Source organism: Prunus persica, chromosome G7, assembly GCF_000346465.2.
Source record: "Prunus persica cultivar Lovell chromosome G7, Prunus_persica_NCBIv2, whole genome shotgun sequence".
In the NCBI taxonomy this organism is placed as follows: Eukaryota; Viridiplantae; Streptophyta; class Magnoliopsida; order Rosales; family Rosaceae; genus Prunus; species Prunus persica.
Window position 1 is genome coordinate 9,756,024 of NC_034015.1, and position 17,611 is coordinate 9,773,634.

The 17,611-nt window shown below is 35.7% G+C and overlaps 3 protein-coding genes across 3 annotated transcripts in view; 1 reads left to right on the forward strand and 2 right to left on the reverse strand.

The window, feature by feature from the left end:
- Nucleotides 1–4,196, reverse strand: part of LOC18771352 (ABC transporter A family member 1) — a 28,007-nt gene extending 23,811 nt beyond the window's left edge. The window contains exons 1-5 of the mRNA XM_007202995.2: nucleotides 3,685–4,196; nucleotides 2,319–2,398; nucleotides 1,851–2,019; nucleotides 940–1,022; nucleotides 28–244 (exon numbers count right to left, since the gene is read on the reverse strand). Of these exons, the coding sequence (XP_007203057.1) occupies nucleotides 28–244; nucleotides 940–1,022; nucleotides 1,851–2,019; nucleotides 2,319–2,398; nucleotides 3,685–3,771 (636 nt within the window). The 5' untranslated portion in view covers nucleotides 3,772–4,196. The remainder of the gene's footprint in view (nucleotides 1–27; nucleotides 245–939; nucleotides 1,023–1,850; nucleotides 2,020–2,318; nucleotides 2,399–3,684) is intronic.
- On the forward strand, nucleotides 10,707–12,814 carry LOC18770090 (protein PATRONUS 1). The gene is made up of 5 exons (XM_020567745.1): nucleotides 10,707–10,815; nucleotides 11,584–11,681; nucleotides 11,767–12,180; nucleotides 12,267–12,325; nucleotides 12,418–12,814. The coding sequence occupies exons 2-5, from the start codon at nucleotides 11,624–11,626 to the stop codon at nucleotides 12,577–12,579; spliced, it is 693 nt and encodes a 230-aa protein (XP_020423334.1). The 5' UTR covers nucleotides 10,707–10,815; nucleotides 11,584–11,623; the 3' UTR covers nucleotides 12,580–12,814.
- On the reverse strand, nucleotides 13,444–17,611 carry LOC18770374 (AP2-like ethylene-responsive transcription factor At2g41710). The gene is made up of 9 exons (XM_020569358.1): nucleotides 17,214–17,611; nucleotides 16,960–17,042; nucleotides 16,791–16,799; nucleotides 16,589–16,677; nucleotides 16,191–16,264; nucleotides 16,063–16,113; nucleotides 15,302–15,363; nucleotides 14,487–15,118; nucleotides 13,444–13,885 (listed from the first exon to the last, which is right to left on the reverse strand). The coding sequence occupies exons 1-9, from the start codon at nucleotides 17,435–17,437 to the stop codon at nucleotides 13,832–13,834; spliced, it is 1,278 nt and encodes a 425-aa protein (XP_020424947.1). The 5' UTR covers nucleotides 17,438–17,611; the 3' UTR covers nucleotides 13,444–13,831.

The window sequence follows — 17,611 nt, forward strand, 5'->3', positions numbered from 1 at the left end:
AGTGGCGAAGGTACGAAGCAACCATACAGTTAAGAAACCGCTGAAGCTGTATTGCATTGTCGGTACTGTATTTATGCCCAGTTCCAAGTCATTAAGGTAGGGACCATTTGTGTCCATGATGGATTTAACGTCAGGAAATCCTGAGAAAGCCCATGTGTGATTGAGACGTATGCTATAATCAAAAGATTGGGGACCTTGGTCATGAAATACTACTGCTCCTTTGATTTTTGGATTCGAGCAATTCCTAAACAAATAGTTCAGTTTATTCAGTGACACAGCTAAATTTAATAATGTGACTTCTCATAGAATCAAACAGACTTGCGTTGTTCAAAAAATAGCCATCCAGTGACCACACAATGACCATCACATAAGAAATACAGTATAGTAAGAGTTTTAAATTATAAGCATAAGTCAGATGACTACTTTAAAAAAAATAAATTAAATAATTATAGAATAAAAAATAAAAAATAAAAGCAAGACACATTTTAATTTGTAAAGTAATTAGAGTATGCAGATATTAGAACATACCATAACCAACGCAATATCTCCAGCACAGTTATCCACATTATGATAAACATTTAATTGGTGCAGGTATGATAGTTGGCTCCCTTTTTTTTTTTCAAAAATCATCACATTCAATTCATGAAGACGTGTGGATCATACAGATAATTTCAGGAAGCCAAATCAACATTTAAAAAGATGAATATAATGCACTGAATCAATTCTTATTCACATGAATTGCTACAGTCATGTAGTCCAAGAGATCACTAATCTGCAAGAAAACGTTTGACCAGCACAAGAAAACCATCAAAAGAAACAAATTTGGTAATTTGCATTTCTTCACTAGTCTTTCATACTTCTCCAGTCCCAACTATAATCGAAATTCATTTCAAGGGAATTTCGCTCTGATCCATACTGTGATACAAAAGTACGACTTACATTATTTGATTGCAGGTACCATAGAGATCTGAGCCTATATAGGTTTCCAGCTCCTGTTCATCTTTGTAAACTCTAGAAACATTCTGTAAGTATGAAATGCACTTTATTTAGATTGAGCCATGAAAACCCTTGTGAAGGAAATGAAAGGACACATTGTGAAACCCGTTATTTCATTTTCTAATTTATACAAGCAAATTCCAACTAACAAAGCCATGCTTAAATGTGATGAAGAGAACCATATGGGAATAAAAAGATCAGAACTTTGCAACTAAAACATCCAGTTAAAAAGAAGGGGCAGAAAATAAGATTTTTCTAATAAATAAAAAGCAACAAATTCTATGCCTAATAATTAATGACCATTGGGTCAATCATCTGAAACTACTAATAAGAACATATACTACACTTGATCTTAACCAAAAAGCCGAGAAAGTGCGAGAAAGCCAAGAACTTAACCCTAAATTTTTCTATTAGGAAAAAGACAAAAAAAAAAAAATGCACCTAATTGAACATGTCTCGCTCACAATAGTGCACTAATGAATTAGCCCAAAAATCATACTCTAAAGATGAAGCCTCCATATGGAAATGGACACCATTTAAGAAAATCAAAGCAGGATGATAACGTTAACAAAACATCTGCATTTTCAATAGTGTGCTAGAATGAAGACAGCACAAGACTTGATATCTAATTGAGAGTAACTAGAGTCCCACACCAATATCATCCATTCTATGTAGGGTGGTTAACAAATCTCATATGTGACAAAAACTTCAACACTTTTATAAATAAATTGCAAAATAGAGAAGAGGTGTCAAAGCTCAGACGTGCTAAAGAAAAAGAATGCGCCTAGCATGTGCATGAACACACAACTATATACCAAAAGTAACCAAATCAGGCAATAGATAAGAATGGGTACCTTCAGGAGAGGAAATTTAACCGATATTATGTTAATCATTGACCTTGTTTCTTCGGTGTCTGGTGCAAAAGCCAGAAACTCTTCCTTATTCAACAGCAATTCCAAAACTTCTTCAAAATTAGGTGATATTCCTTTGCCCACTTCCACAAACATCCCTTTCCGGATATACCTGGTCAAGTCTCATTAAACTTAGCACCAATACTTCTCACAAAATGAGAAATTCTACACACAAAAACCTTGCCCAAATCCATGTAGGGTTTTAATTTCATTTGTTTCCATATTTCCTTCAAATTTATTAAGTATTGGGAGAATATGGCCCAAAGTGAAACATCCTTAAAATATGTAGTACCAAATCAAGTAAAAAGCACATAACCGCATACAACACACACACCCTGCCATGCACACACGCACACTATATCACAAACATAAATGAAACACAAAAATTAGCCAGAATTTGTCGCCACTTACGGCTGCGATGGGTGAATCTGCGTATCAACACGCATCCTTATAGCTATTAACAACAACATTACTACTGTGGGGAGTAATATCTGCAAGAAAATCATAAATAAGTTTCAGATTGGTTTCATCAACTTTTTCTTCACGAAAGTGAAGAAAAATAAATAAATAAATAAGAAAATTATTTTAATTTGAAACATGATGAATAACACCTAACAAGAAACTGCCACTTTAAAACCAAAATCCAAAAGGAAGACAATAAGTTTTCATTGTTTACTTTTACAATTAAAATGAAGGCAGCATAGAAGAACAAAGGAAACAAACAAACAACAACGACAACAAAGCAACTTGCTACAATAACAAAGACTTGCTACAATAACAAAGACAACGACAACAACCTCCGCAGCAGCAGCACCATAGCTTGATCCCAACTTTTCGTTAAAGTCACATGCTATCATAACAATCTTAAGTACCTATACCCTTGTTATTATTGTCTTCCTATTCCCCTAGCACTACTAGCTCCGCTCATTAAGTCACTCTTCTAAATGGTGCATGTATTGATCTTTGTTGAACACATACAAACCAAACATAGTTGGTGCTTTCTCATTTTATCTCAATATGTGCTAATTCAACATTCTAGTTTTATTTCAAATCCTATCCTTTCTTGTCTTCCCACCGTATCAACGTCCTTATAACTGTCCAGCATTCTGTTCCATGTCTAAAAGTTCTTCTATAAACTTTACCTTTCCATTCCAAAAGGTATACGATGATCATGCACACTCCTCACCCATCTTGAGGTGTATCTATGAATCACATCATCTTGAATTTCTCAACCCGCAAGATTGAGCTAGACAGCAAAAAATTTAACTCTATAAAATCACTTGAACCTTGATCTTCACCACCTCCCTACTCTTCTTTTTCTATAGTGACATTAATCCGGTATGCTTATTTTAAAGTCCTTAGATAACTATACAGCTTTTTCTCCATAACTCTCATTTAGCAATTATCCTAAAATAGAAAGATTATATAAAGGAGCAATTCAAAGCAAATCGCTGCTGATCACCTAACTAGTCTTATCCCTCTTGGTTGTTTGTTTTTGGCCTTTGGCCCCTGTTTACCAAAACAAAAGAAACAAAAACAAAGTGCAGCTCAAAATAGCAGTTTCGGCAGCATGATGATCATCTTAAGTCTAAAATTTACAAATTCCACACCGAATTACACAGTAAACTCAAAAACAAACGACAAAAACTCTGAATTTATAATGATCGCTTAAAAGAATGAAAAAGAAAATCAAGACCGAAAGTCGACACAAACAAATTATGACTAGAAAAAAACTATAATGAAGTCAAATTTGAAGAAGTGAGGAGAAGAAGGAAACCTCAGCGCAGGTGACGAAAGGGTGACGAACTTTGAGAAGCCAATTCTTCCAAAGCATAACCTTCAACTGTCTCCGTCCAGTCCCCATGTCTGCTCCAAACCCTATCTTCCAGGCTTCCACGCAGCGATTGAACAGTTGCACTTTTCCTTCTCGTTCTTCACTTTTTCTCTCTGCGCTTTGAGAATTGAGAGAGAGTGATGTGGAGGAGGGCGCTGACTACGAGGGAGGTGGAGGTGGCAACTGGGAAATGCTTTTGTTAAAGTCCAACTGAGACATCTGTTGGAAGCTTTGGATTTGGCAGCAGCTTTAGGGGAGAGAGAGAGAGAGAGAGAGAGAGAGAGAGGGACTGTAGCACCAAAAACAAGGAATTTTTTGTTCTTTTTCTTTTCTTTTTAATTTAAAAGAATGGAATAAAGTGAAATTGGTAGAAATGGAGGCGCTTTCCGGTCAGATTTTTCGTTGAGACTGGAGAGTGAGTGTGATGTACTTCACGCGAGATACGAGATGTTGAATGGGCGGTGAGGGGTGTGCTGTGTTTGTGAGGTCTTATTTTGGACAAATACTACCTGCCTGCCGTTGGGGGTTGTTTGGCGTCGGGTTCGGGTCATATTGAGGTATTAAACGGGTCAAAAATCTCTAATTCGAATACAACTTATTTATTAAAAGGGTTCTGTTTATTAAATGAGTTGAGTTGAATTGAATTGTTATTGAACTTAAACATATTAATTTGTTTAACTCGTTTAACCCGCTTAAATTATTCTGACAAAAAACTCATTAAGCGATCATAATATATTATACAAAAAGACAAATTTAATGTTAAAAATATGTAACAAAATTAAACATGTTAAATGTGACCTATGGGTCAACCTGAAACATCCCCTCCCAATTTTTTTAATAGTTTTTAGCTGGTTGACCTGAATTTAACTCGTATTTTGATCGTGTCATGTTGATAATTGTCACCTCTATTTCATGTCATTATATCCCTCTTTTTATCTATCTCCTTCTATTATATGTCATGTAAAAAGAGAGATATGAAAACAATGACAATGACATCAAGATTGGGAAGTTCCTCTTATTATTTTGGGTATGAACCAACAATGTCCATTCATGTGTCATATCAATTATGAGAAGAAAAAAAAATGTGTCATATCAATAATTGCCACCTCTACTTCATGCCATGGCATCCCTCTTCCAATTTATTTCCGTATGTTACATTTCATGTAAAAAAAGAAATAGGAAAACAATGACAATGACACCGAAACTGGGAAGCTCCTCTCGTTATTTTAAGTATGAACCAATTATGTCCATTCATGTGTTAGAGAAGAAAAATATTGACCCTTTCTAACGTAACCTATTTATTTTATAAAACAACATATACATATGACTTCTTAATTATTCTTTTTTATATAATAGAATAAAAAATTTGGTCATTTAAGTTTAAATATCATGAACAATAGTTACTCTATGTCAGGTCACAATTAATTGAATTGAATGATTGAGGAAAATATTCAACTTTGCTTAAATGTCTATATGCACTGTATGTCAATGTGTCAGTCCCACTAGGGCCGGGAAGGAATTGACCATTCACATATCTACATGGTTGCAAAATGATTGGATCATAATATTAAAAACTTTGCTTCAACGTTCAATCACCAATCAAGAAGTAACTTTCAGAGTAAAGCATTTCACCTGCTTTGGCTTTCAGATTGTCACGTATTCGTCACTCCAACGGAACTTAATTAGGTATGATTTTTATTTTTATTTTTCAAAAGATGTAGTTACTAATTGTGCTTAATATCATAAGTTAGTTTAAACCTGACTTTTCGTAGCCAGGCATGTGTTTTTGTTTGAAGTAGCATTGATGTCATAAATTATATTTCATTTTCATAAAATGTCCACATTTATTAATTCATGAAAAGGTTTAGATTTTTTTTTGGTTGAAAGTGATTTGCATAAGAAGAAGGCAAAAGCCAACTACCACGACAAATAAAATAGAAAAACTTCATAGAGAGGAAGGAGAAAGAAGCATTATTGCCTCTCCTCCCCTCTTCTCTCTCCTTGCCTTGTTTTTTGGGTTAGTGAATAAGTCCATTGTGGCGTTTTGAATAAGAAGTCTTTTGTGGTGATATCTTCTCAGTCACGCTCATATTGAAGTTCCTCATCACCCTTTTAGGGGCTTATTTAGAGATACGAAAATTAAATGGTCGATGATTGTTCAAGACTCAATTGATGTGATAAAGAAAACAAGAAATAGTATTTAAAAGGATCATGGCCAAGGAAAAAAAAATTCTGAACAGATGGTATGCACAATTCAAGGGTAGGTTTTTTTTTTTTTTTTTCTAAACAATAAGAAGATTGCATTCATAAATTATGCCATGAGGATAATACAAATACAATAGCTACAAGGGTCACTACAACTACCCATAAAATAGTTACAAGTTATAACCAATATGGAAGGATCCATCGCCATCATCAAACTCATATAACATACCTTTTTTTTTTGGTACAGAGGAGGGCAAAAACCCCAAACCAAAAGAAACTAAACAGAAACTAGACGAGGTCTAACAGCACCTCTAACATCAGCAACTAACACATCACTAAGAAAAGCTGGAGCCTCAAGAAACACATGGAGACCAAGAGCAAAATCATAACACTTCACAGCAAGAGCATCCGTAGCACAATTTTGTTCACGAAAAATATGCTTCACAGAGCAGCACCAATCCTCATGAATCTTCATTTTGCAGCAATTGATAATACTAAAGAGAGGGTGCGTTGACACAATAGGGCTTTTTAACAAAGCCACAGCAGAAGTAGCATCACACTCAATCTCCACTTTGCGAATAATAATAAAGAGGAAGAATTCGAAGTTGAAACATGAGGCATTTCTCTTTGAGTGCTGCTATTTCCACTCACCTGTCCTATTTTCCCACCCACCTTATTTTCAAAATTTTAAAGACTAATTTACCCATTCATAAAATGACTTCTAAGGACTATCTTTTTTTTCTTTTTTTTTTTGACAATGTTCACTTTTAATAACTAAAAACAAAACTAAAATTAATTCTTAAAAACAAAACCATAAACCCAAGAGCCACCAAAGCTCGTCCACCCCTCCCACCCGCCAGCGGCGACCCCCTCCCCCCGTGCCACGACGTCAACAAATCCTCATTTTCTCTTATCTCTCTCTATCTCTCTGTCTCTTTAGGCTGGGTTCATTGATTTTCATTTTTGTAGTAATAACATGTTGGCTTTTTGAAGGGTAAGGAGGAGTTTGGTGTTGATGTTGGAGATGAGCGAGGATGATAGATCTGAGGTTAAAGTGTATTTTAATAATGATCTAACATTGTAGACAACTCATCAGTATCGATCGAAGACTGTCCTTTTTTTGGTTTCAACAACTAAATAATTCTTCAGTTTGTTTTGTTTCTAGCGATGCCAATACAATGGCACATAGTATTGCATATTTCACTATTTCATCAATTGACATGTTCTCATGGGATAGAGACCCTCCTGCTTTCATCTAGAACTTGTCGATTGAGGAAGATATGCTGTTGATTTCAGTTTTATTGAAATAAATACATTGTTTCCACTAAAAAATATAGAGAATTTGCATAAATTAATAATTGAATGGTATTTTATGAATAATGATGGGTGGAAACATAGGATTGTGTTTTTCTAAATTTACACAGTGGGTGGAAAGATAAGGTGAATGAAAAAATAGGACAAGGGGGTGGAAATAGCAGCACTCTTCTCTTTTTACCAAAAAACACGTCTTCCTCCCATTTGTACCAAAAAGAAATTGTCTGAATTTATCGTGAGAATTTAGGGATGAGCTGAATGAAGAGATTTCGGTGACAAATCTTAAACCAATGGAAATATATAATTAGCATGGCCTTTTTAAGACGAACCACTGACCACCGCCAAAGTAATAATTAATCTCCCAGCAAAAATATAAAAAGCGATAAATAAAATAAAATTAAAATTAAAGTATGACCTAGGAAATTGAGATGACGTTGGTTTTTTGTAGAGAGCAGATAACGTTGCAGACAAAACATTAGGTCTAGCAGAACTGGGTCGCTGTACACGTGTGCTGTAGGGAAGCTTCCTGGTGGGGCCCAGAGTGGGCCCAGAGTGTCCAACCTGGCCCCAAAGTGTCCTTGGATTGCTGTGAGCCGTAGGATGCAAGTAGGACCCAGAATTGCAGGATCATACTGTGGCTCGTGGTGGAGAGATGCTTTTGGATTTGGAAGCAAACAAAGCACATTGGAATTATTCCAAGAGCCATGGCATATGCCCATTTACAAATTACATGTTTAAACAAACGTGTTTATGATTATTTGTTTATTTCTAAAATATTACTATTATTTTCTTTTTAATTTTCCTTCTCTACTTATAACTAATCATAGTGTGGTACAGAACTGTCGTCGCGTGGAATAACTCGTCTACATGTTATAATATAAATAGATATTTATTAATATTATACTCTAAAGTAAAAATATTTTAAATACATAGATCATATTTTAATATCATATAATAATTTCACATTTTTGAGTAACATCAAATCAACAATTTAATGGCCCTCGTTAACTTAGCTAATGGAAAATTATCTTTCAAAGAAAAATGATTACGATGATAATACCTAACAAACAAAAGATGTCAAAACCTGCCATTCAACCAGGTGGATTTTAAAGGTGAATGGTAGCAAATGATCCCTTACACTTTCTCCATCCAGGACTGGAAAATAACAACCAATTGGACTTTCTTTTGCTTTCATGGTTCGTCCAATCTGGTTGTTGTAGCATTGATTTATCTTTAGTTCATAAAAATAATATAGTATAATTTTATAGCTCAAATGGTTGGAATATCTTACAATTTTCTACGCTCACAAAACAAGTGCAAGTGGCTAAAAAATGAGTGTCAAAATAACTTCTCATAAGAAAGGGGATTGTAGTTCAAGTGATTAAGAGTAATAATCTTTAGTTGCCATCACATTTTGAATTTGAATTCCCACCTCCCTCCTCTACATTGGTGGACTCAAGAATTTTTTAACAAAGGAGCAATTTTGAAAGGCTAAAAGTTTTATAAAAAAAATTAAAATAAAAACATATTATGAATCAGTTTGAATTACATTTGAACTTACTTTGGAAGCTTGATCAATACAATATTTTCTTTCTTGGCACCAGACTTAATCAATGAATCCGTTTTTATAAAAGATTGAAATTCTCTATAAAAAAAAAAAATCAAGAAAATAAACAGATTTGGTGGAGGAGTAGTAAAAAAATTTTATTTATGAATTTGATGATCTTATAGACTTGGATTGGTGGAGACGGGAAGAATTTCTCAAAAAAGGACTTTCTTTTTTAAAAAGCAAAATCTCTTTAATACTAAAGGAGTTTCTTCCTTTTCATTCTACACTGATATTGATTCTCAAAGTGGGCATCCTCCAGCTGGGTCTCTAGTCTTTATCATGTATTAACTTTCACTTTGTCGAACATGTGGAGTGCACAACAGACTGAGTGGAGGTGCAACTTTTCGACGTCTACAACACTTTCTTCAGTGAGAGGAGGTGCAGTTGTACCTCCTTATGTCTTTGTAGGTTCGCCACTGCTCCTCCCTTTCCCAAGTTCTCAACCTTCATGCCTTGTTCTACTTGTTTTGGGCTTGGCCCAACCTTGACAATATTAAATAAAAGTATATGTACAAGTGTAGCAAGTTATATAGTTTCTTTTATGCTGAGTTTCAAACCCGCGCCTCTTACCAATTGAACCAATTTTGATTTGTTCTAATTGGGGGTGGGCATTCAAAGTGAAAAACTGAAAAACAGCTGAATTGGGCCGTCCAAAAATCAAACCGGACCAGTTTGATTCGGTTTTGATATTTGAAGTGAAAAAATCAGACCGACTAGGTATTTTTTTAATAAAATATTTAAGCCCAATGTTAAATTTCTAAGCCCATAACTAATCTTTCTCCAAGTCCAACTCCAAATCACATCTCTTTGCATGAAATGAGCCCATTTGTAATTTTTTAAGCCTAAAAAAATAACATTTTAATTGGGTTTTGTAAAAAAAAATTATAAAAAAAAAGTTCCGATTCTAACTAGACCAAATCAGTTTTATAATTTTTTTCGTCAAAACAAGACCAAACGAATAGTGTCAGCTCCGGTTCCGATTTGGGGTGAGAATGAGACTCGTGCCCACCCCTAGTTCTAATGTTTCTTGGGGATTGTAACAACTTTCATTCCAAGGTTTCCTAATGCCTACATTTAGCCATCATCATTTGGTCCACTAGCTTGAGGCCCGATGTAAGCCCATTTGGTGTGGTGGGCTAAAACTCAGCCTGTCATAATATATTGGATGGCCTGACCCGATATTACATAAAATTGGCCTTGGGTTAAGGTTTTTGAGCTCGAGCTTGGCCAGAGATCTGGACCAATAGAGGTCAAAGAGGTCTGACCTGTTTGGACTTGCTCAAACCTGCTCCAATATGTGTTATATGGTTTTATGCTGTATGTGTACTATATGTAATTATATTAGGGGAATCAAATCTAGGACTTAGAATGCATGAGTAAACGTTCTTAATCACTTATTACAAGCCGCTTATAAAACTCATGTTAGTTTAAATATGTGTAATAATTAATGTAATATACTCATTATATGATCGTATGTTTAATGAATAATTTTTTTTTTAAAGTTAAGAGGTAATGGTTTTTTTTTTTTCGAAGTCTAAATAATTTTTTTTTTTGTTGAGGAAGACCTAATTTAAATTTGAGACTTCTTCAAACATTAGGCAGGGAAAAAAAAAAGTATAGAGTCACAAAATATGAAAATGTGACATGAATAACTGGGGTACTAAACGGAAAAAACAATTGCGGTGGGGATTCAGAGTGTCTAATCGGACGGATAAACATGAAAATGTAATTTTGGTAATTAGGTGTTGATAATAGGGGTATTAACGTAAAAACAACATGAAGTTACCGTTGGAATCCCATCCGTCTATATGGCCGACCTCTGTGTTCTCAAATTTTAAAAACGCATTTCTCTGTTGTGATCTTACTCAGCGCTTATTCTGCGAACGAAACTACTTGTAATCTGCCTTCTTCATTTTCACTTCAGCCCTCTGTCTCTGTTCTGACAGGTATAATTTTGCCATCTTTTTATTTCTGATTTGTTTGTTAACTTGGGTTTTATTTATGGGGGCCAAGGTTTAACCCTAAGTAAGGAGGATTTTAGGGATTTGATGATGATTGGTGACTGGGGATGATATAGAATACACTTCGTTTACTTAATCTTGTAAAAATTTTAGTTTCGGTTACGAAATGGAAGAAGAATCTTTCTGTAGGGGTAAACAATTTGCAATTTGCCGAAAGAAAGGGAAGGAGGGTTTTGGATGTGAAGTTTAATTTCTGGTTAATTTCATTTTAATATTTGTTAAAGAAGTTATTGTAACTAATTAATTATGATTACAGTGGAATGTTTCTTTCTTTGTCTGTCTTTCTTTCTTTAATATTTAAAGACACCCAATTTGTGGGAGCCAAGGCTTAACCCTAAGTAAGGGAGGATTTTACGGATTTGATGATGATTTGGTGACTGGGGAAGATAGATATGAAATTCTTGTGGGATTGGAAGTTGAATATTAGGATCAAGATGACCCAGAAGTGTATTTCTTGTCATGGGGGTCTGGTGTGTATGATGTCCTAGTTCTTGGGGTATCCAACCTAATTTCTTGAGTGTTCTTGACAAAAAAATTGTTGCTCAATCGTGATTAATGTTTATTTTTCTAGCCAAGAATGTCAAATTCTGATCTTAAGCATATTATAATCAGTGATTGATTGCATCTTGCACCCTCAATTGAATATGAAGAGATATGCTAAATTCCTGCATTCTTTTTCTGCTGTTTCTACAGTTTTCAGAAGTTTAATTTGAATTGACTACAAGAAAGCACAATGGCATCAACAATTGGTCATTTGTTTCAAGATCAGAATCTCATTGTTCACTCTCATGGTACTCAAGTCTAGCTCTGCTTTTCTTTAAAGTCTAAAATTGTTGTTCTGCTGGTTTGGTCTAATCCTTACAATATCTATGACAGGAGCTTCTCTTGGGAGGAAAGGTGATACCTTCAGAAAACAAAGGAAAGGGGGGCTTGGTGCAAGGAAACCTCTTGGTGATCTATCGAATTCAGGGAAGCCTGCTCTCACCCAGGCGTCAAAAAAGCAGCTTTCCAAGGAAATGGTTCATGATGCAAGCAATAAGAAAGCCTTTTCTAAGGCCTCAGATAAGGTTCAGACCCGTAGCAGGAAGGCTCTATCTGACATTTCAAACTCACAGGCACCACTAGTGCAGAAGAAGCACAACATGAAGCTGAGTGTTGTGGCAGAGGAGGCTCTTTGTCCTGGTGCTATTGCAGAGGAACGATTTCTGCACAATCATGAAGAATGCATTAAAGCACAAACCCAGGCTATGGACATGGATCATTTTCTGATGACACTTGGAATACATAAGGGTATTTTACTTTTAAAATAGTTGAATTTCTCGATATCAATGATTTCTGGACATTTTAATTCATTAGTTAATTCATTTTTTGTTCAGATTCTTGCAAGAATCTTGCATCTCCCTGGGCAGCACCTGCATCGTCAAGTAAATTTGAGGTAACTTTTGCATTCCCCTTTTTCTTTTTCTGCAATCACTTTGTCAGTTTAGATTTTTTGTGACTGTACCGTTTGTTTGTCTTTGTTTTCAGCCAGAGTCTCCCTCGAGGTATTTGCATTTGGAAGAGATGAATGAGCTTGAACCATCCTGGTTGTCCGAAAAGCTTGACTCACCTCCTTTCTCTCCAAAATCACCAAGTTTCCACACTGTTTCCTCTTTGTTTTCGGAGGACTGTGACTTCCAGTTGATGTAAACACCATAGTTTTCAAGGGATTGATTCCCCTCCAATCTCCAAATGCGTATAGTGTGACTGAGCATCAATTTGAACTTGAAATTGATAGTTCCCCTTGCTTCCAGAAGGGTTTTCTTAGCTATTTTGTTAATTGAGCATTTGGATGTTATTGCTTGTTCCAAGACTCTATGTAGTTAAAGGTGATGAATGTTTGATTCTTTTATTCAACCCACATTGATGATCTGTTATATTTTGACGTATCTGGGTGAAAATTTTGAAGCTCTCAAAACCTCTGTCTGTTTGGAGAATGTTAGCCTTGAAGTTCATGATTGATGAGAACAAAAAGCATATGCAACTTCCAGGTGAACCCTTTTTTAATACATGAATCTCGGTTGTGTGGGTTTCTTTTCTTCCTTCTTCAATGGTGCAGAGTTGTTCTATAAACTTTCACCTTTTTTAATTCTCACCAAAAAAGAAAAAGAAAAGAAAAATGAAATCTGTGTTTACAGGAACCCCTGTTAAACAATTTCGACAGTAACACGAAGTAAAAGGTAACATTGTTGGGGAGGACCCTTATCAACATCCATGAATGATAAATCTCTTAGCACGGATCGAATTCGACAATCCAAAAAAATCTAAGTAAAAATATGATCACAGAGTTTTTGTATTAACCAAATTCGTAAGTTGGAGATAAGTGGACAGCTGACATTATCACAATACAACTCCTACAATTACCACTTCCAAGAACCAGTACCCAAAACCATGGAGAGATATAACCCCGGCCAATTTGGATGTGCATTGCATCATTCACACGTGGGACACAACACTTCATGATTATGGTAATACTTTTGCTAATTCAATTACAGTGAGCATTTGATCAAGGCATTAACAGCAACAAGCAATGATTCCAATTTGTGCATGTTTATCAAATAACTATCTTTTCTGTACAATATACTCAAATCAAGAACTCTTGTCTTCAACTTATTCAGCAAATGCTCTATGAAATTAGTTGATCAACATACATTAAAAAATTTCTATATAAAAGATACACTATAAAGTTTTACCTCCCTTTCTATATTCTCTACACCCCACGTAATACAAACCTGGAAGAAAAAAAAAGTAAAAGCCTTGTCTAGCTACATTGACCCTTCATGCCCTTTTACTGCGTTTGTTGCATGGTAATGCATAGGTACAATACAACTTCCTGAACAGATGAAGTCGGGCAACGAACACATGCACCTCACCAACTTGTAGAGCAAATGGAAATGCAGCATCATTCTTCGGGCCGAAATAAAGTGAAAGTTGAACTTGTCTCAGTCTTTGTAATCTGCATTACAATATTTGAAATCCTTATAAGGTGAAGTCGCATAGGAAATAAAATTAAGGATAGAGGTCCCCCTAAACCCTAAACCATGGGAGAAGTGGAAAGGCAAAATTTAATTGCATTTTCCATATTATTGAGAAATTTTTTCTATTCAATAATTGGCCCTTCATTTGATTATTTTCTACATGCAGATTGTACATAAGATTAACTGATCAATGCCATCTCATGTCCTATAGAAAAAAGATTCCATCCCGTGACGAGAAAGTATATGTGGTTATTGTCAGTCCTCATACTAGAGTCCATATCACTAATGCTAAAAAAAACAATGTTATATGTTTTGAACTATATCTCCATCCCTTGGCCAAAAAAATTAAAAAATCTCCACCCCTTCAACAAACCTTAGAAAGAAACTAGCTCTCACTTATGTTCTGGTCGAGGTCATTATATGAATCAAATTAAGAAAAAGATACAATTAAATGAGTACTAGCAAACCACTGATCACATGCATGTTATTTATGAGGCAAGCTAAGTAATGGTTTATTATTTCTCTTGGGAACAAAAAACAGAAAACAAAAAGAGGGATTCTCTATGTGAAAACACCAACCTCAGCAGTACGAGAAATTCCAGAGGGAAGAACAGGAGCAAGAGATGTCCAAAGAATGGGATCTACTAAGGGATCAATGGTATTGTAGTTGGTCATAAGTGGCGCAGACAAGAACGGAGTCAATGGGAACGCATTTCTTTGGACTTGGAGAGACAATCCACTACTCATTCCTAATGCAGCACTAAGTCTCTCATCATGACTTGTGGATTTCTCAACTGCCTTGCCGTAGTCCATCTTGTGGATGGTATTTTTGTTTTCATTCTCATCATTATCTGCATTGTTTTCTTGCTTTTTTGATGCGTTCTCTTGCAAGTTCTTATAGGCAGCTGACCGTGACAAGATGCTCATGGCAGAGACTCTGGCACCTTTATGCTTTTTACTTACACGGGAAATGCCCAAACGGGGAATCTGGTATGGTTCAGTAGGCTGGATTTCCCATTCCAATGTTTTAAGTTCAACTCCAATGTCTCCAACAAAACCATGTTTTGTTTCTTCTGATGATTTTGTGCTAGTGTCAGCTTGACGAGATTTGTTGGTTCCCCACCACTTGATGTAACTTGTTAAATCAAACTTTCTTTCAATGCAAAAAGCTCCCAAAAATTCACTTTCTGTGGCTGGATCATCGCCTGTACCTTTAAGTGGCATAAGACAGATGGAAAGTGGCACTGATTTAGGCAGTAATCCAGATGAAAGGAATATAAATAAATTTAAAAAGCCTGCATCTGCAATTTCTTTGCACAAGATTAAATATGAGGAAACTGATTTTGCTGCTCACCCAAAAAATTGCTTGAATTTAGCATCTCTTGAGAACTTACCATAATGTATGCTATTGAAGTACTCTGATCCACCCATACGACCCAATGATGGTTCCCAACGACTGTTATGTTTAGAAAAAAAAAAAACAAGTTAAGAACAGAAAGAAGAAGCACAATATGAATTTCTGGCAGTGCTTATGAGTCGTTCTACAGTGAGGGTGCCACATACGGACCTTCACTATAGAATTTCACTTAAGTTTAATGAAATGATCTTGTGGCTAATATGAAGGTCCATATATGGCACCCTCACTATAGACTTTCACATGCACTTGCAGATATTTTATGCCTTTACAAGCTGAAATTTAACTACACTAAAAAAATTGGCACTGTAGTGATGCAATCCACAGCATGCCTAAATTTTCCAGTCAGTTTGGTGGAAAAGGAGACTGGATAACATTAAAAAAATAAAAAATAAAAACAACCGAGAACACGCCACAGAAGAAAATATAAAGAACATAATATTATATAGAAATCTGGTGGAATTGAGATTTCCAATGTATAACTCCATGAGCATGAATGATAAATAATTTGTTACTACTGGTGATAAACTAGTTTTTTACTTCTTGTCCCGATTCCAGTTTGGGACGGTTGACACCTAAAAGAAGAAGAAAAAGACTCTTAACTAAATAACCAACAAAACTTCAATCTCAAAAACTTATAAATGAGCATCTTTAAGGAAGCACATAATGTGCCAAGAAATTCTATTGGAAATGAATTTACACATATTGTGCACACAAGCAACATTTAAATGTAAAATATACCTGGAAAGCCCACGATATTTAGAAATTCCTCTCGAGAAACCACTGCTCTTCCTGAAGGAAAAGAATTACTATAAGCAATGTGCACAGTTTTCAGATTCCAATATGTACTTAAACAACTATGTAGACACCTTCTAAGAGATGCAAGGTATTCCTCCCTTGACATATTCTGCATCTCTTCAAGATCCCTTGTGTAATCTGTAACCTGAAGTAATTGAAAGAAGAGTAAAAACTTGAACAAGGGGAATACTTTAGTTGACAACAGAAGTGCTGGAAATTGGCACGTTTTACATAGTGTATCTAAAAAATATTTACATATGTCATGTATTTCCAATCCATGACATGAAAAAACTGAGATGTTGATTTGGAAAACATAGCTGTATTTTCACTATTAGTATTTAACAGTAAAACAAATGATACCCAATTAACAAAAAGGGAAGAAATTTAAAAAATGATAGGCCATGGATGCAGCTCCAAGTGCAACAAAAACAATAAAATGAAAACAGTGAATCAATGACACTAATCTCACAGGAAAATTAATGAGTGTGCCAGGGCCCCAGTATTTCAAGGCAGCAAGATCATAAGCTCTAGCTGCAGCCTCTTCATCGTCATACGCCCCTGTAAATTAAACATGCTACTCAAGGATTACCGATTGATACGATGCATAATACATTACACAATAATTAGCAGTTTCTTAAGGAATTCAAGAAAAACTTGAGCCACCAACTTACCCAAGTAAACTGGCATATTGAATCACGCGCCAATAGTTCCATGCACAGTCCAAATCAAATCTTGTCAGCAATTACATATGCATACATATACAAAAATGGGAACAAAAAAAGAAGAAAGGCATGTATATAAGCATATTTGAGAGAGAGAGAGAGAGAGAGAGAGAGAGACCTTGCTTTCCCTTCTTATTCTGGTTCTGGTTCCATGTACTTTTGTCCCAAAGATGAGCTTCATAACGACCTGTCCACCTATGCCTAAATTTCCAATACCAGTAATCAAAATTTTTTCCTTTATTTTTTATTATTTTTATAAATGCATCAAAAATATGAAATTGAAACATTTTCGGACTAGCAAGCAAGCCTAAGCTTGGAAACCAAAAAAAATCGTGATTTGCACATTTTCTCAGTAACCAAACAGCTGCTTACCGAGTGACTCCACGGTAAATGGAGCTGCGTTTTCCAGCAGCACAAGGAGGCATTTTGCTGATGCGCTCTTTGGCCGTACAGCCTCTCTCTTTCTTCGCTTTCTTGAGCCCTCTGTACAGCAATAGCTGATCGCTGGCCGTCACCGCCTCTGACGCCTCTGCTCCGGCACCGCCGCCGCCGCCGCTTTCGGTCTTTGGACCGGGATCGGAGGACGACGACGCCATGATTGAACACTTCAATCGAACCCAAACCAAACAACAACAAAAACCTAGAGAGAGAAATGGATGAGTGAGAGAGGGAGGAAGTCTGAGTGTTGAGTTGTTTTGGAGTTTATGGGTTTTGCTTTTGTTTTTGTTTCAGGACTGTAGAGAGGAAAAACTACAGTGAGAGAAGAGGAA

What these genes read in the sequence shown, in the direction of transcription:
- LOC18770090 (XM_020567745.1), top strand. Translation starts at nt 11,624, where the DNA reads ATGGCATCAACAATTGGTCATTTGTTTCAAGATCAGAATCTCATTGTT. An exon ending in TCTCATTGTTCACTCTCATG is followed by an intron (nt 11,682 to 11,766) that starts GTACTCAAGTCT and finishes TATCTATGACAG; the next exon opens with GAGCTTCTCTTGGGAGGAAA. An exon ending in CATCGTCAAGTAAATTTGAG is followed by an intron (nt 12,326 to 12,417) that starts GTAACTTTTGCA and finishes CTTTGTTTTCAG; the next exon opens with CCAGAGTCTCCCTCGAGGTA.
- LOC18770374 (XM_020569358.1), bottom strand. Translation starts at nt 17,437, where the DNA reads ATGGCGTCGTCGTCCTCCGATCCCGGTCCAAAGACCGAAAGCGGCGGC. An exon ending in TACCTTGCATCTCTTAGAAG is followed by an intron (nt 16,114 to 16,190) that starts GTGTCTACATAG and finishes CTTTTCCTTCAG; the next exon opens with GAAGAGCAGTGGTTTCTCGA. An exon ending in GAATTTCTCGTACTGCTGAG is followed by an intron (nt 13,886 to 14,486) that starts GTTGGTGTTTTC and finishes ATTGTAATGCAG; the next exon opens with ATTACAAAGACTGAGACAAG.